Raw genomic sequence first — 14,876 nt, 5'->3', positions numbered from 1 at the left:
AACAGGCTGATCTTATGTTCCTGGTCTTGTATTTTAATGCCTGTAATATCTACGTTTTGCCTGATGCTGGCTGCTAATGGTTCGATGCACAGTGCAAATAGTAGTGGTGATAAAGGGCAGCCCTGCCTGGTTCCATTAAGAATTGTTATAGATGAAGACTTATACCCAGCTATTTTAATAAAGGCAGAAGGGTTAGAATATATTGTAGAAATAGCCGCACAAAAATTTCCCGTAAAGCCCATATGTTTTAATACTAAGTCCAAATAGCCCCATCTTACACGGTCAAATGCCTTCTCTGCATCCAGGGAAAGAAACAGAGAAGGCACAGCCTGCTTGGATGAGTAATCTATGAGATCTATTACCTTCCGAATGTTATCTGGAGCCTCCCTGTTGCGAATAAATCCCACCTGGTCCTGATGGACAAGTTTTGGGAGAATATCATTTAGCCTGACTGCCAGGATTTTGGTAAACAATTTAATGTCTAAGTTAATTAACGAGATAGGTCTGTAATTTTTACAAAGTTGCTTGCATTTTCCAGGTTTAGGCAACACTGATATACGAGCCTCTAGAAGTTCCTTAGGGATCTCTCCACCTTCTAGCATATGGTTAAATATTGTAACTAAGATGGGGCTAATATCTTGCATAAGTGTTTTATAAAAAATACCCGAGTATCCATCAGGACCAGGTGCCTTTCCAATCTTTAGACTACGGATTGCTTGTTTCACTTCTTGAGTAGTTATTCGCGCGTTCAACTTATCTAAGTCTCCCTCCTCAATTTTAGGTAGTTTACAGGCCTGCAAAAAATTATTGGTATCTAAGGCTAAATCAAGTGGGTTACCTTGTGTCGGTATAGTGTATAGTTTTTGATAATATTGGGCAAAAGTATTCGCAATGATCTGCGGGTGATTAGAAACCTGTCCATTCGATGTTTGAATTTGTGGGACAGAAGTTATCCTAGATATTTCTTTTAATTTAAAAGCCAACATCTTGTCTGGTTTATTAGCTTGTATAAAATATTGAGCATCCACAAGTTTCAAGGATCTGGTTGCCTCGCTTGTCAGCAACTTATCTAGTGAATATTTTCTGTCTTTCAACAATCTGAGTGTCCTGTCATCATGTGTTAAATGATGTTGGGATTGCAGATTCTGTATATCTTGTTTTAAGTGCTCAATCTGTGCTACATAACCCCTATTCTGCTTATTGGATTCTTTTATCAAGATGCCTCTCGCAAAGGCCTTTAGTGCCCCCCATATATGCATAGGATTAGTCACTGAGTCATGGTTTGTCTCTAAAAAGTGTGCTATTTCTGTCTGAAAACTTTGTGTGAAAACTTTGTCTCTAAATAAAGTTGGATTTATTGTCCAGCTTCTGCCCCTGTAAGGGTCAATCAAGCCAGATATTCTTGTCAACACTATATTATGGTCTGACCATGTTGCAGGCAAAATATCCGAAGCCATTATCAAAGGAGTCATGATCTGGCTAAGTAGAATATAATCAATTCTAGAATACACATTGTGTACACTAGAGTAAAATGAGTAATCTCTGGTTTTCGGGTTGATGTATCTCCAGCTGTCCACCAAATTATGATCTAATAGAAAGTCATACATGAGTTTTTTAGAGTTTTGGGAAGAAGGTTTGTGTGGGATCGATGATTTATCTAATTCTGAATTAAGTACCAAATTAAAATCTCCCCCTATAATTAGCCTTGATTTCTTCCAAGTAGTAAGCAATTTACCTATCTTAGACATAAAAAGGGCTTGAGACTCATTTGGAGCATATATGTTGCCAAGAATTACATGTGAGTCATGTATTCTGCCCTTAACAATAATAAATCTGCCTGACTTATCTATTATTACCTCATCCTCTTTGAAATTTAGGTCTGAGTGGATTAAGATGGACACTCCGCATTTTTTAGATTGGCATGTGGCATGGAATTGGGTGGGGAAACCTCTATCCCAATACTTCGGGGTTTTCACTTTTGTAAAATGGGTTTCCTGTAATAAGATTATGTGGGCCTTCAGGGATTTATATGTGTCTAGAGCCTTACGTCTCTTAACATTTGAGTGTAACCCTCTAACATTGTGAGAGACTATATTTATAGACATTTCTTAGTCATGTGAAAGATGTTCTTATTACACATGTTGAAAGACTCACCAACTGCAGTACGGCTGGGTCTCCCTCCCCCGGCAAATACAGATCTATCAGCCACTTTTTGCAATGTACGTGAAGGCATAGGTTTACCTGCTTGTAGTGCACAAGTAGTCGAGGTGGAAAAACATTTGTCAATTAGTTCAAACAACAAGAAAACAAACAACAAAGAACCAGTATTGGTCATAACTAGCAATAGGAATCCTGTAAAGTTAAAGATAAAGAACAAAACATCATGAAAAATAATAAAGAACATGAAAAACAATATGAGCTTCGGACATATAATATCAGCACATTAGATACATGTCTCAGAAATGTCCAACATTTGAATCATTGGAATGACCCAAATGCATGAGTGAATGAATGAATGAAAGGTGGATCTCTTTCTGACTAATCCTTACTAACTATTTAAACAATGACACACAGGAGTTCTGAATCAGATCTCATCAATTGTGACAAGATTCTTGAGTTAACCCCCATAAGAAAAATCCAATGAGGTCTCTGACTCCCCCGTTTGGGGACATGAAAGAATACTTATAAGTTGTCTCTTTGACTCAGGTTGGGCTTTCCGAATCATGATTTCTCCTTGGAGTTTTCCCATTTTTGAGAACTGGTGTCCAGGTACGTGTCAGAGCTTTTCGCTGAGGTTTGGGCGATTGTGCTGGAGGGGGCGTTCCTCTACCGATGTGAAGTTTGTTCAAAATCGACTGTCCTTCCTCAACTGTGGCACAGGAAAAAGATGTTTTGTCTACTGTGAAGGACAATCGAAAAGGAAATCCCCATCTATATTTGATTTGGGCATTGGCTAGGGCTGCTACTATTGGTTTGAATTCTCTCCTTTTCCTCAAAGTAATAGGCGATAAATCAGCAAAAATTTGTATTTTGTGGCCTTCATAGGTGATTTCTTGAACTCCTCGGACAACTTGCATGATTCTATCTTTGATGTGATAATAATGGAGTTTTGTTATAACATCTCTGTGAGCTCCCGGAGTTGGAGGCTTGGTTAGAGCCCGATGTACTCTGTCCATAAGGAGAAATGATGTCTCCTCATCTGGCAATAACTGTTGGAAGATCTGAGTTACAGTATCAGAGAGATTGTTATATTTTTCTGGTAAATTGCGTATGCGGATGTTGGATCTGCGCGATCTGTTTTCCAGATCCTCCAGATGATCTTCCAATTTCTGTATTTGAGCTTGTTGGGAGCTTACTGTGGCCTGTAGTTCCGGGATTTCTTCTACTATTTCATCAACTTTATCTTCTATAGCCGAAGTTCTTTCACCTATGTCTGCGATATCTTGCTTTAGTTCTGATAAGGCTGATCTCATTTCCTCATGAAACATTTGTTTTATTTGCTTTAAAAGGGCCTCGTTTGAGGTATTTGACTTGGGCGGAGACGGAGAGGAATCCGCTATATCTTCAACTGGTTCCATCTGTTGAGAGGAATCTAACATAGCTAGTTTCTTTTTCTGTTGTGATTTTGATAAACACTCTTTGACTGACTGCGTACGGCTTTTCATATTGAGGGCACTGTTAGGAATGATGTATTAATAGAGAGAAGAGAGAAACAAACAGAAAAACTGAAATTTATTCTGTATAGAACCTGCTTAGTGGTTTTGTAGCTTCTGTTGCATAGAACAATACCACTTTGTTGCCAATATAGCAGCCTCACAGCCCGAAATCTTTTTTAGATATCCACCTATATTATTATCTACTCAGTCATGTCCGAAAGATTCATCCATTAACCATTTAGTCCCACATCATGTCTTCCTCTGCAAAAACTTGCAATAGTGGGCGAATTATCTGGACTGATGGAGAGGGTCTGAATAGGGTATTGTGTGTCAGGGCCGGCTAAATATACCTCTCCTGTATTCCTTGTTGCCCAAAGGCCTTTAGGCTAGAGGATGAGAGATCAGCGAGTGGAAAAAGCCCCTGTAAGTACTGTATTACCCTATCTGTGGACCATCTGTTAGATGATCGTCATGTAGGATGGTAATTATGCTTCACTTTAGTCCAAAATATGAGCAGTTGCAAAAATAAAGCACTCAACTCCCCAGGGAAGCTGTCCTCACAGGACCATCACGGAGAGGGAATCTTGGATATGACCCACCAGTACTGGGACTGGCAGGAAAGGGGTGGGGAGAGAGTGCTAGTGTCTGCTGTAGATATTTCTCCAAAACTGTCAATCAGTAGTAGCCAAACAAAGCAGTTTCTGACCGCCTCAACTCTCCAGGACTGATTAATTCAGTGTCTCTCCTTATAGTCTCTAGATGTGTCTGCCTGATAAAGTTGGGGAGCAAAGTTGCAAATACTCTTTAAATGAAAGCCTGAGTGGGGGATGGTAGCTGTGATATTATTGTGCTGCAGCATGGAAATGCACCTAGTTCAAAAGTCTTTCTCCACACTTGTAATTAGGATGCTGTGCTGTTATTAATGGCTCTAGCTGCCTCTCTGGCCCCCTCAATATATAATGTGCCAACCCCACCTTTTCCACTCCATAAAAAATGCAAAAGGAGAGAAAAGTGGTAATGAAGAAAAAAAAAGAAAAAAAAAAAAAAAAGAAGAGAAAAAGTGTCTTTAAAATGGCTAAATCACAATGGGCTTTTTCTCTTTTTCAATTGAGCAGATCTTCCTGTAATGGAAGGCCCACCTTGGGACACCTCTCCAGTTATTAAAGAGTTATGATGCAGGGTCTTGAATGTCTCTCCCCCACCCAGCTTCGGCCGAAAATGTGGATAGGCCCAGGGCCCTTTCTCTGCTTTATAAAGTGCCCCTTTCTCTTAGCTATGATGTCAATTAGCCCCACTAGTGCTTGACCACATCTGTTACACTGACCTTAGGTAGTTTGGTGATCTTTAAAGAACTTTTTGTGAGGCCTTTCGATCCGGTGCAGGCCGAAGCCGGGGGGTTTCCTGGTTTTGTTCTGGTTCTCAAAACCGGATTGAGTTCAGTTTTTCCCAATCTTAAAAAAGGCTCCTTGTATTGATAATCCTCTGCTTGGGGATGTTGCTCCTTATCCTTTTAAGGCTTTATTAGGTCTCAAAAAGCACTTTTTATCAGTTTAATGGAGTATATAACACAGAGCTCTCCACAAGTGCTGCTGCTTCATTAGCTGGCTAGCTCCTCCCATCCGGTTTCTTTATTTTAAGGGTTAAAGCTCTGAAATTTGGTGTGCAATACTTTTAATGCTTTAAGACACTGTGGTAAATTTTGAACAATTCCTTCATACTTTTTCACATATTCAGTAATAAAGTGTGCACTGTTTAAAATTTAAAGAGACAGTAACGTTTTTGTTTTAAAACGGTTTTTGTACTTTATTGACAAGTTTAAGCCTGTTTAACATGTCTGTACCTTCAGATAAGCTATGTTCTATATGTATGAAAGTCAATGTGTCTCCCCCTTCAAAATTGTGTGATAATTGTGCCATTGCGTCCAAACAAAGTAAGGACAGTACTGCCACAGATAGTAAAGTTGCCCAAGATGATTCATCAGATGAAGGGAGTAGACATAGTTCTACATCATCTCCTTCTATGTCTATGCCAGTTTTGCCCACGCAGGAGGCCCCTAGTACTTCTAGCGCGCCAATGCTTATTACTATGCAACAATTGACGGCAGTAATGGATAACTCCATAGCAAATATTTTATCCAAAATGCCTGCATATCAGAGAAAGCGCGATTGCTCTGTTTTAAACACTGAAGAGCAGGAGGGCGCAGATGATAATTGCTCTGTCATACCCTCACACCAATCTGAAGGGGCCATGAGGGAGGTTTTGTCAGATGGGGAAATTTCAGATTCAGGTAGAATTACTCAACAGGCAGAACCTGATGTTGTGACATTTAAATTGGAGCATCTCCGCGCACTGCTTAAGGAGGTGTTATCTACTCTGGATGATTGTGACATCCTGGTCATTCCAGAAAAATTATGCAAGATGGACAAGTTCCTAGAGGTTCCGGTGCACCCCGACGCTTTTCCTATACCCAGGCGGGTGGCGGACATAGTGAATAAGGAGTGGGAGAAGCCCGGCATACCTTTTGTCCCCCCTCCTATATTTAAGAAATTATTTCCAATGGTCGACCCCAGAAAGGACTTATGGCAGACAGTCCCTAAGGTCGAGGGGGCAGTTTCTACTCTAAACAAGCGCACTACTATTCCTATCGAGGATAATTGTGCTTTCAAAGATCCTATGGATAAAAAATTGGAGGGTTTGCTTAAAAAGTTTTTTGTACAGCAAGGTTACCTCCTGCAACCCATTTTGTGCATTGTTCCTGTCACTACAGCAGCGTGGTTCTGGTTCGAGGAACTAGAAAAGTCGCTCAGTAGAGAGACTCCGTATGAGGAGGTTATGGACAGAGTTCACGCACTCAAGTTGGCTAATTCTTTTATTTTAGATGCCGCTTTGCAATTAGCTAGATTAGCGGCGAAAAATTCAGGGTTTGCAATTGTGGCGCGCAGAGCGCTTTGGCTAAAGTCTTGGTCAGCGGATGTATCTTCCAAGACAAAATTGCTTAATATCCCCTTCAAGGGTAAAACTCTCTTTGGGCCAGAATTGAAAGAGATTATCTCAGACATCACTGGGGGAAAGGGCCACGCCCTCCCACAAGATAGGCCTTTCAAAGCCAAGAATAAGTCTAATTTTCGTTCCTTTCGCAATTTCAGGAACGGACCGGCCTCCAATTCCGCATCCTCTAAACAAGAGGGTAATGCTTCACAAACCAAACCAGCCTGGAAACCGATGCAAGGCTGGAACAAGGGTAAGCAGGCCAAGAAGCCTGCTGCTGCTAACAAAACAGCATGAAGGAGCAGCCCCCGATCCGGGACCGGATCTAGTAGGGGGCAGACTCTCTCTCTTTGCTCAGGCTTGGGCAAGAGATATTCAGGATCCCTGGGCACTAGAAATAGTCTCTCAGGGTTATCTTCTGGAATTCAAGGAACTACCCCCAAGGGGAAGGTTCCACATGTCTCTCTTATCCTCAAACCAAATAAAGAGACAGGCATTCTTACATTGTGTAGAAGACCTGTTAAAAATGGGAGTGATACACCCAGTTCCAACGGCGGAACAGGGAATGGGATTTTACTCAAATCTGTTTGTAGTTCCCAAAAAAGAGGGAACTTTCAGACCAATTCTGGATTTAAAGATCCTAAACAAATTTCTCAGAGTTCCATCGTTCAAAATGGAAACCATTCGAACGATTCTACCTACGTGGATCTAAAGGATGCGTATCTACATATTCCTATCCACAAGGATCATCATCAGTTCCTAAGGTTCGCCTTTCTGGACAAACATTTCCAGTTTGTGGCCCTCCCATTCGGGTTAGCCACTGCTCCAAGGATTTTCACAAAGGTTCTCGGGTCCCTTCTAGCGGTTCTAAGACCAAGGGGCATTGCAGTAGTACCTTACTTGGACGACATTCTGATACAAGCGTCGTCTCTCTCAAAGGTAAAGGCTCACACAGACATCGTTCTGGCCTTTCTCAGATCTCACGGATGGAAGGTGAACATAGAAAAAAGTTCCCTGTCTCCGTCGACAAGAGTTCCTTTCTTGGGAACAATAATAGATTCTTTAGAAAATGAGGATTTTCCTGACAGAAGTCAGAAAGTCAAAACTTCTAAACGCTTGTCAAGTTCTTCATTCTATTCCACGTCCTTCCGTAGCTCAGTGCATGGAAGTAGTAGGGTTGATGGTTACAGCAATGGACATAGTTCCTTTTGCGCAAATTCATCTAAGACCATTACAACTGTGCATGCTGAAACAGTGGGATGGGGACTATACAGACTTGTCTCCAGTGATTCAAGTAGATCAGAAGACCAGAGACTCACTCCGTTGGTGGCTAACCCTGGACCACCTGTCCCAGGGAATGAGCTTCCGCAGACCAGAGTGGGTCATCGTCACGACCGACGCCAGTCTAGCAGGCTGGGGCGCGGTCTGGGAATCCCTGAAAGCTCACTATGGTCTCGGGAAGAGTCTCTTCTCCCGATAAACATTCTGGAACTGAGAGCGATATTCAATGCTCTCAGGGCTAGGCCTCATCTAGCAAAGGCCAGATTTATAAGATTCCAATCAGACAACATGACGACTGTTGCTTATATCAATCATCAGGGGGGAACAAGGAGTTCCCTGGCTATGAGAGAAGTAACCAAAATAATAAAATGGGCGGAGGATCACTCCTGCCACCTATCTGCGATCCACATCCCAGGAGTGGAAAACTGGGAGGCGGATTATCTGAGTCGTCAGACATTCCATCCGGGGGAGTGGGAACTTCACCCGGAGATCTTTGCCCAATTAACTCAATTATGGGGCATTCCAGACATGGATCTGATGGCGTCTCGTCAGAACTTCAAGGTTCCTTGCTACGGGTCCAGATCCAGGGATCCCAAGGCGACTCTAGTGGATGCACTAGTAGTGCCTTGGACCTTCAACCTAGCCTATGTGTTTCCACCGTTTCCTCTCATTCCCAGGCTGGTAGCCAGGATCAAGCAGGAGAGGGCCTCGGTGATCTTGATAGCTCCTGCGTGGCCACGCAGGACTTGGTATGCAGACCTGGTGAATATGTCATCGGTTCCACCATGGAAGCTACCTTTGAGACAGGATCTTCTTGTACAGGGTCCATTCGAACATCCAAATCTGGTCTCCCTCCAGCTGACGGCTTGGAAATTGAACGCTTGATTCTATCAAAGCGTGGGTTTTCAGATTCTGTGATAGATACTCTGGTTGAAGCCAGAAAACCGGTAACTAGAAAAATTTACCATAAAATATGGAAAAGATATATCTGCTGGTGTGAATCCAAGGGATTCTTATGGAATAAGATCAAAATTCCTAAGATCCTTTCCTTTCTACAAGAAGGTTTGGATAAAGGATTATCAGCGAGTTCTCTAAAGGGACAGATTTCTGCTTTATCGGTCTTGTTACACAAACGACTGGCAGCTGTGCCAGATGTTCAAGCATTTGTTCAGGCTCTGGTTAGGATCAAGCCTGTTTACAGACCTTTGACTCCTCCCTGGAGTTTAAATCTAGTTCTTTCAGTTCTCCAAGGGGTTCCGTTTGAATCTTTACATTCCATAGATATTAAGTTGTTATCTTGGAAAGTTTTGTTTTTGGTTGCTATTTCTTCTGCTAGAAGAGTTTCTGAGTTATCTGCTCTGCAGTGTTCTCCGCCCTATCTGGTGTTCCATTCAGATAAGGTTGTTTTGCGTACTAAGCCTGGTTTTCTTCCAAAGGTTGTTTCCAACAAAAATATTAACCAGGAGATAGTTGTACCTTCTTTGTGTCCGAATCCAGTTTCAAAGAAGGAACGTTTGTTACACAATTTAGATGTAGTCCGTGCTCTAAAATTCTATTTAGAAGCTACAAAAGAGTTCAGACAAACATCTTCTCGGTTTGTCGTCTATTCTGGTAAGAGGAGAGGTCAAAAAGCGACTTCTACCTCTCTTTCCTTTTGGCTTAAAAGCATCATCCGATTGGCTTACGAGACTGCCGGACGGCATCCTCCTGAAAGAATCACAGCTCACTCTACTAGGGCTGTGGCTTCCACATGGGCCTTCAAGAACGAGGCTTCTGTTGATCAGATATGTAAGGCAGCGACTTGGTCTTCACTGCACACTTTTGCCAAATTTTACAAATTTCATACTTTTGCTTCTTCGGAGGCTATTTTTGGGAGAAAGGTTTTGCAAGCCGTGGTGCCTTCTGTTTAGGTAAGCTGATTTGCTCCCTCCCTTCATCCGTGTCCTAAAGCTTTGGTATTGGTTCCCACAAGTAAGGATGACGCCGTGGACCGGACACACCAATGTTGGAGAAAACAGAATTTATGCTTACCTGATAAATTACTTTCTCCAACGATGTGTCCGGTCCACGGCCCGCCCTGGTTTTTTAATCGGGTTTGATGAATTATTTTCTCTAACTACAGTCACCACGGCACCCTATAGTTTCTCCTGTTTTTTCCTCCTGTCCGTCGGTCGAATGACTGGGGTGGGCGGAGCCTAGGAGGGACTATATGGACAGCTTTTGCTGGGACTCTTTGCCATTTCCTGTTGGGGAGGAGATATTCCCACAAGTAAGGATGACGCCGTGGACCGGACACACCGTTGGAGAAAGTAATTTATCAGGTAAGCATAAATTCTGTTTTTTAGATGGAGAATATAAATTATGCTTACCTGATAATTTCATTTCCATCGAGGGGAGGAGAGTCCGTATCTCCGTGGGGCGGACCTAAATTTTTTTTATTCTTCCGGCACCTTTTATTCCCTGATATTTCTCCTGTTGTTCCTTTTTCCTCGGCAGAATGACTGGGGTATAAGGGAAGTGGGGGGAGGTATTTAAGCCTTTGGCTGGGGTGTCTTTGCCTTCTCCTGGTGGCCAGGTTCTTTATTCCCAACAGTAATGAATGAAGCCGTGGACTCTCTCCTCCCCTCGATGGAAATTAAAAACATAAATTATGCTTACCTGATAATTTCATTTCCATCGAGGGGAGGAGAGTCAACGGCTTCATTCATTACTTTTGGGAATTAAGAACCTGGCCACCAGGAGGAGGCAAAGACACCCCAGCCAAAGGCTTAAATACCTACCCCACTTCCCTTATCCCCCAGTCATTCTGCCGAGGGAAACCAGGAACAGCAAGAGAAATATCAGGGAATAAAAGGTGCCGCCCCACGGAGATATGGGCCGGAACCGCGGACTCTCCTCCCCTCGATCGAAATTAAATTTTCAGGTAAGCATAATTTATGTTTTTACACACCTTTTGATTTACTTCTTATTTAATTTTCTTTGTTCTCTTGGTATTTCTTGTTTTGAAATAAAAAATTATGAACCCCATTGCATGACTGGGAGCTAGCTGAACAGTTAGGGTGAGCTAATGATGAGAGATATATATGTGCCGCCACCAATCGCAAACTAGCTCTCAGGAGGACATTGGGAAGTTTAAAATTGAATGCTCTATCTAAATTGTGAAAAATTAATTTTTACTTAACTGCCCCTTTTTAACAATGCAGATTTCATGATCATATACAAAATATTAGCAAACGCCTTGCAGGGAGCAGAATTCACAGGCTTCCTGATTGTTAAAGGGATATAAAACCCTATTTTTTCATGATTTAGATAGAACATAACATTTTAAACAACTTTCTAATTTACTTCTGTTATCAACTTTTCTTAGTTTTCTTGTTATCCTTTGTGGAAAAGCAGAAATTTAAGCTCAAGAGTGTGCACGTGTCTGCAGCACTATATAGCAGCAGTTTTGCAACAATGTTATACATTAGCAGGGGCACAAGATGGCAGCACTATTTCCTGTCATGTACTGCATCAGTCATGTGCACGCTACCTACCTAGGTATCTCTTCAACAAAGAATAACATAAGAATGAAAAAAAATTGTTAATAGAAGTAAATTGAAAACTTTTTAAAAATGGTGTCCTCTATCTGAATCATGAAAGAAATATTTTGGGTTTAATGTCCCTTTAGGATTTCGGTGCACGTATGTTTGGGTTAGTTGCCTGTAAAGCTTTGCTGTGTTGTTTATCCTTTTGTTTGGTTGTTACAGGACTCTCAAGAGAAGGAAGCTGTAACCCCAGAAAAAGCAGAAGAGCAAAAGCTGAAAGCCAAATACCCTAATCTGGGGCAAAAGCCAGGAGGCTCTGACTTCTTGATGAAGAGACTTCAGAAAGGGGTATGTGTCAGGGTGATGGTCCGTATACAAATGGTTACTTTCTAAATTATTTCTGGCAGGTACTGGTTCTAATCAGTTCCAAGATGATATTTAAGGGACAGTTTACCCAAAAACTTTCACCCAATGATCGATTTCTTTCCTAAGATATGGTGAGTCCACGGCTTGAGTAATTACTGTTGGGAATATCACTCCTGGCCAGCAGGAGGCAAAGAGCACCAAAGTTAAACTGTTAAAGGGACACTTTAACAGGGAAAAAAGTTTCTTTCCTCATTCAGATAGAGCATGAAATTTTAAGCAACTTTCTAATTTACTCCTATTATCAAATTTTCTTCATTCTCTTTATTTGAATATGTATTAGCCTTATATACAGAACTTATACATCAGCCTCTTATGCGTAGACATTCTATTCGCTTAAGGCAAATATGCGTGCACACTATATATGCATAAGCCCCAAGCTCTCATACAGTTGGTACAAATTAGCACCCACCAGACAGTGTATACAAAAAAAGCACAGTAACTTTCTATAACCACCTTGCACATAAGGTTGTAGCTAAGTCCTGTGGTCCTGGTGATAGGTGACAGGCAGACTCCAATTGGGGCTCCGGACATATAATCTGACGGGTCAGTGTGAGACCCAAACCAGGAACTAGGCGGAGATACGATGAGAGACGATCAGGTGCAGCCACGTCTATCGCACGGATAACTACACCCAAAAATAAAACACATGTCCACCCCGTATTGTTGTCTGTCTATAACCATGCTCTCCCTTTGTAGAGCTCCACCAGTTTTACTGCAGATCATGCCCTACGGTACAAGTGACCACGCCCTTTTGTTGGAGCTTTCCCGCCTACAAGCTCTCTCAGCTACACACACACTGTATTTAAAAAAAATAAAAAAATAATTTCGGTTTCGTTTCGGTTTTCGGCCAGGGGCATCCTGAATTTTCGGTATCTATTTCGGTCCAGAATTTTCATTTCGGGGCATCCCTAAAAGATAGCAAGAGTACGATGAAAAATTGATAATAGGAGTAAATTAGAGCATGCAATTTTAAGCAACTTTCTATCGGAATCATGAAAGAAAACATTTGGGTTCAGTGTCCCACTCCCTTACCCACAGCCCCCAGTCATCCTCTTTACCTTCGGTGCATGGAGGAGGTGAAGTTTTGGTGTCTGAAGAATTTTTTTTATTTCATCTACAAGCAAGTTTTGGGGTATAGCCGTATTCGACGTCATTCCTTACAGTCGGGTAGTGGTGGCTTTAAAGAGGTTAGGAACTTGTAAAGGGGTACTTACTGAGTTTTCCTAACAATTGCTGCCCTAGTTTAGAAAGCCAGAGTTGGCTACTCTGTTCTTTCTTTTTCAAAGGTCTCTGTGAGGAACTGTGTCCTCTCATACCTTCTAACTATCTACATGCCGTACAGCGGAGCAGGTAAGTGCTGTTTCTTCCAGTTTGGGAGACCATGCACTTAACAAATTAAAAACACTGCTTTTTTATTGGGACATAGATAATCCTGTTGTAAGGGTTACACTGGGGCATGAAGCAGGCACTGTAGCATGTGTTAGACTAACATTTAAACTCTTCTAAAAAGAAAGTGTAAAATGTTTTTATTAGGCTTTATTTTCTGACACTTATTTACATGATACAACAATACAAGTTTAAACTGAAAGTAAGGCTGAATTTTCTATTTCAGCATCTTTAAAATAAAACAATGTAACATTTTAAACTGTCCGGTTTGAAAAACGGTTATTTCTGGTATTCCGTGTACCAGGAAGTAGTGCCTCTATGTGTCACAACAGTAATTTGACAGTTGCAAGGATAGCACATAGCAACGTCCCAGGTTCAATCCCAGGGTGTGACAGTACCCCTTCCTCAATGACCTCTCCGAGGGCCACCAGGCTTATACATTTTAGCTGGGGATCGATCCTAATTTGGGATGAAATATAAAGTGTATTTCTTCCTTGGCTTATTTTAATTGAATATTAAAATGTTTGAAACTTATCTGTACAAGTTTTATTTACTGTTTCACAACATGTCTGATATGGAGCAAGAGCCTGCTCTCATGAATTCATGCTTATTATGTTTAGATGCACAAATTGCAGCTCCTATGCAATTTTGTTCTTCATGGGTCAAGAAAACCTTGCAAAATAAAGGTAAAACTTTTGAGCCTAATGTCTCTCAGGATGATGCTGTTAAAATAATACCTCGGCTTTCTCCTGCTACGTCCCAAGCCTCAATGGCGTCACATGTAGTGCCCTGCAATTCCTCTAACTCCTAGTGGAGTTTATTTAAAAGCAGAAATTGCTGCCCAGGTATCTTCAGCAGAATCTGCGGCATTAGATGCCATTCCCAGATTACAGGGATGACTCCGATACCCCTGTCGTTGTCACTCTTAAGAAATCTAGTAAACTTAAGTTTCTTTGATGAACCTTCCTCTTCGGAGGTTTTTCCTATGCCCGACCGTGATAGGAAGATTATCTCACAGGAATGGGAGAAACCTGGGGTGTCTTTTTTCCCCATCTCCCATTTTTAAGAATTTTTTTTCTATCGAGGACTCCTTTAAAGACCCTTGGTATACTGTACCCAAAGTTGAAGGGGGCCATTTCCACTCTTGCTAAGAGAACCACTTCCTATTGAGGATAGCTGCACTTTTAAGGATCTGATGGACAAGAAGCTGGGGGCTTATTTGAAAGGTCTCCAATGGCAACCTGCGGTGTGTATTGCCACCGTGACTAGTGGGGCGTCTTATTGGTTCAACGCCTTGTCTGATTCTCTTCAAATAGAGCCTTCCTTGGATGAAATTCAAGATAGGATTAAAGCTCTTACGTTGGCCAATTTCTTTATTGCAGATGCCATTTTACAGGTTGTTAGACTAGGAGCTAAAACTTCTAGTTTCGCTGTTCTAGCCCGCAGGGCGTTATGGTTGAAATCTGGGTCTGCGGACGTTTCCTCTAAAGTCAAGCTTGTTTGAACCCGGTTTGTCAAAAATTATCTCTGATATTACGGGTGGAAAAGGAGTCTTTTTCTACCTCAAAATAAGTAGAATAGGCCTAAAGGACATCGTAATTTTCGTTCCTTT

The 14,876-nt window shown here is 41.7% G+C and overlaps 1 protein-coding gene across 1 annotated transcript in view; it reads left to right on the top strand.

Moving 5' to 3' along the window:
• The window catches only part of ENSA (endosulfine alpha), an 88,010-nt gene that overhangs the window by 33,685 nt on the left and 39,449 nt on the right, over positions 1–14,876 (top strand). Inside the window, exon 2 of the mRNA XM_053705478.1 lies at positions 11,675–11,800. Within this exon, the coding sequence (XP_053561453.1) occupies positions 11,675–11,800 (126 nt within the window). The remainder of the gene's footprint in view (positions 1–11,674; positions 11,801–14,876) is intronic.

The sequence above is a fragment of the Bombina bombina genome, chromosome 1 (assembly GCF_027579735.1).
Source record: "Bombina bombina isolate aBomBom1 chromosome 1, aBomBom1.pri, whole genome shotgun sequence".
NCBI classification, from domain to species: Eukaryota; Metazoa; Chordata; class Amphibia; order Anura; family Bombinatoridae; genus Bombina; species Bombina bombina.
The sequence above is the reverse complement of the archived record's forward strand: the minus strand, read 5'-3'. Positions and strand labels throughout refer to the sequence as shown.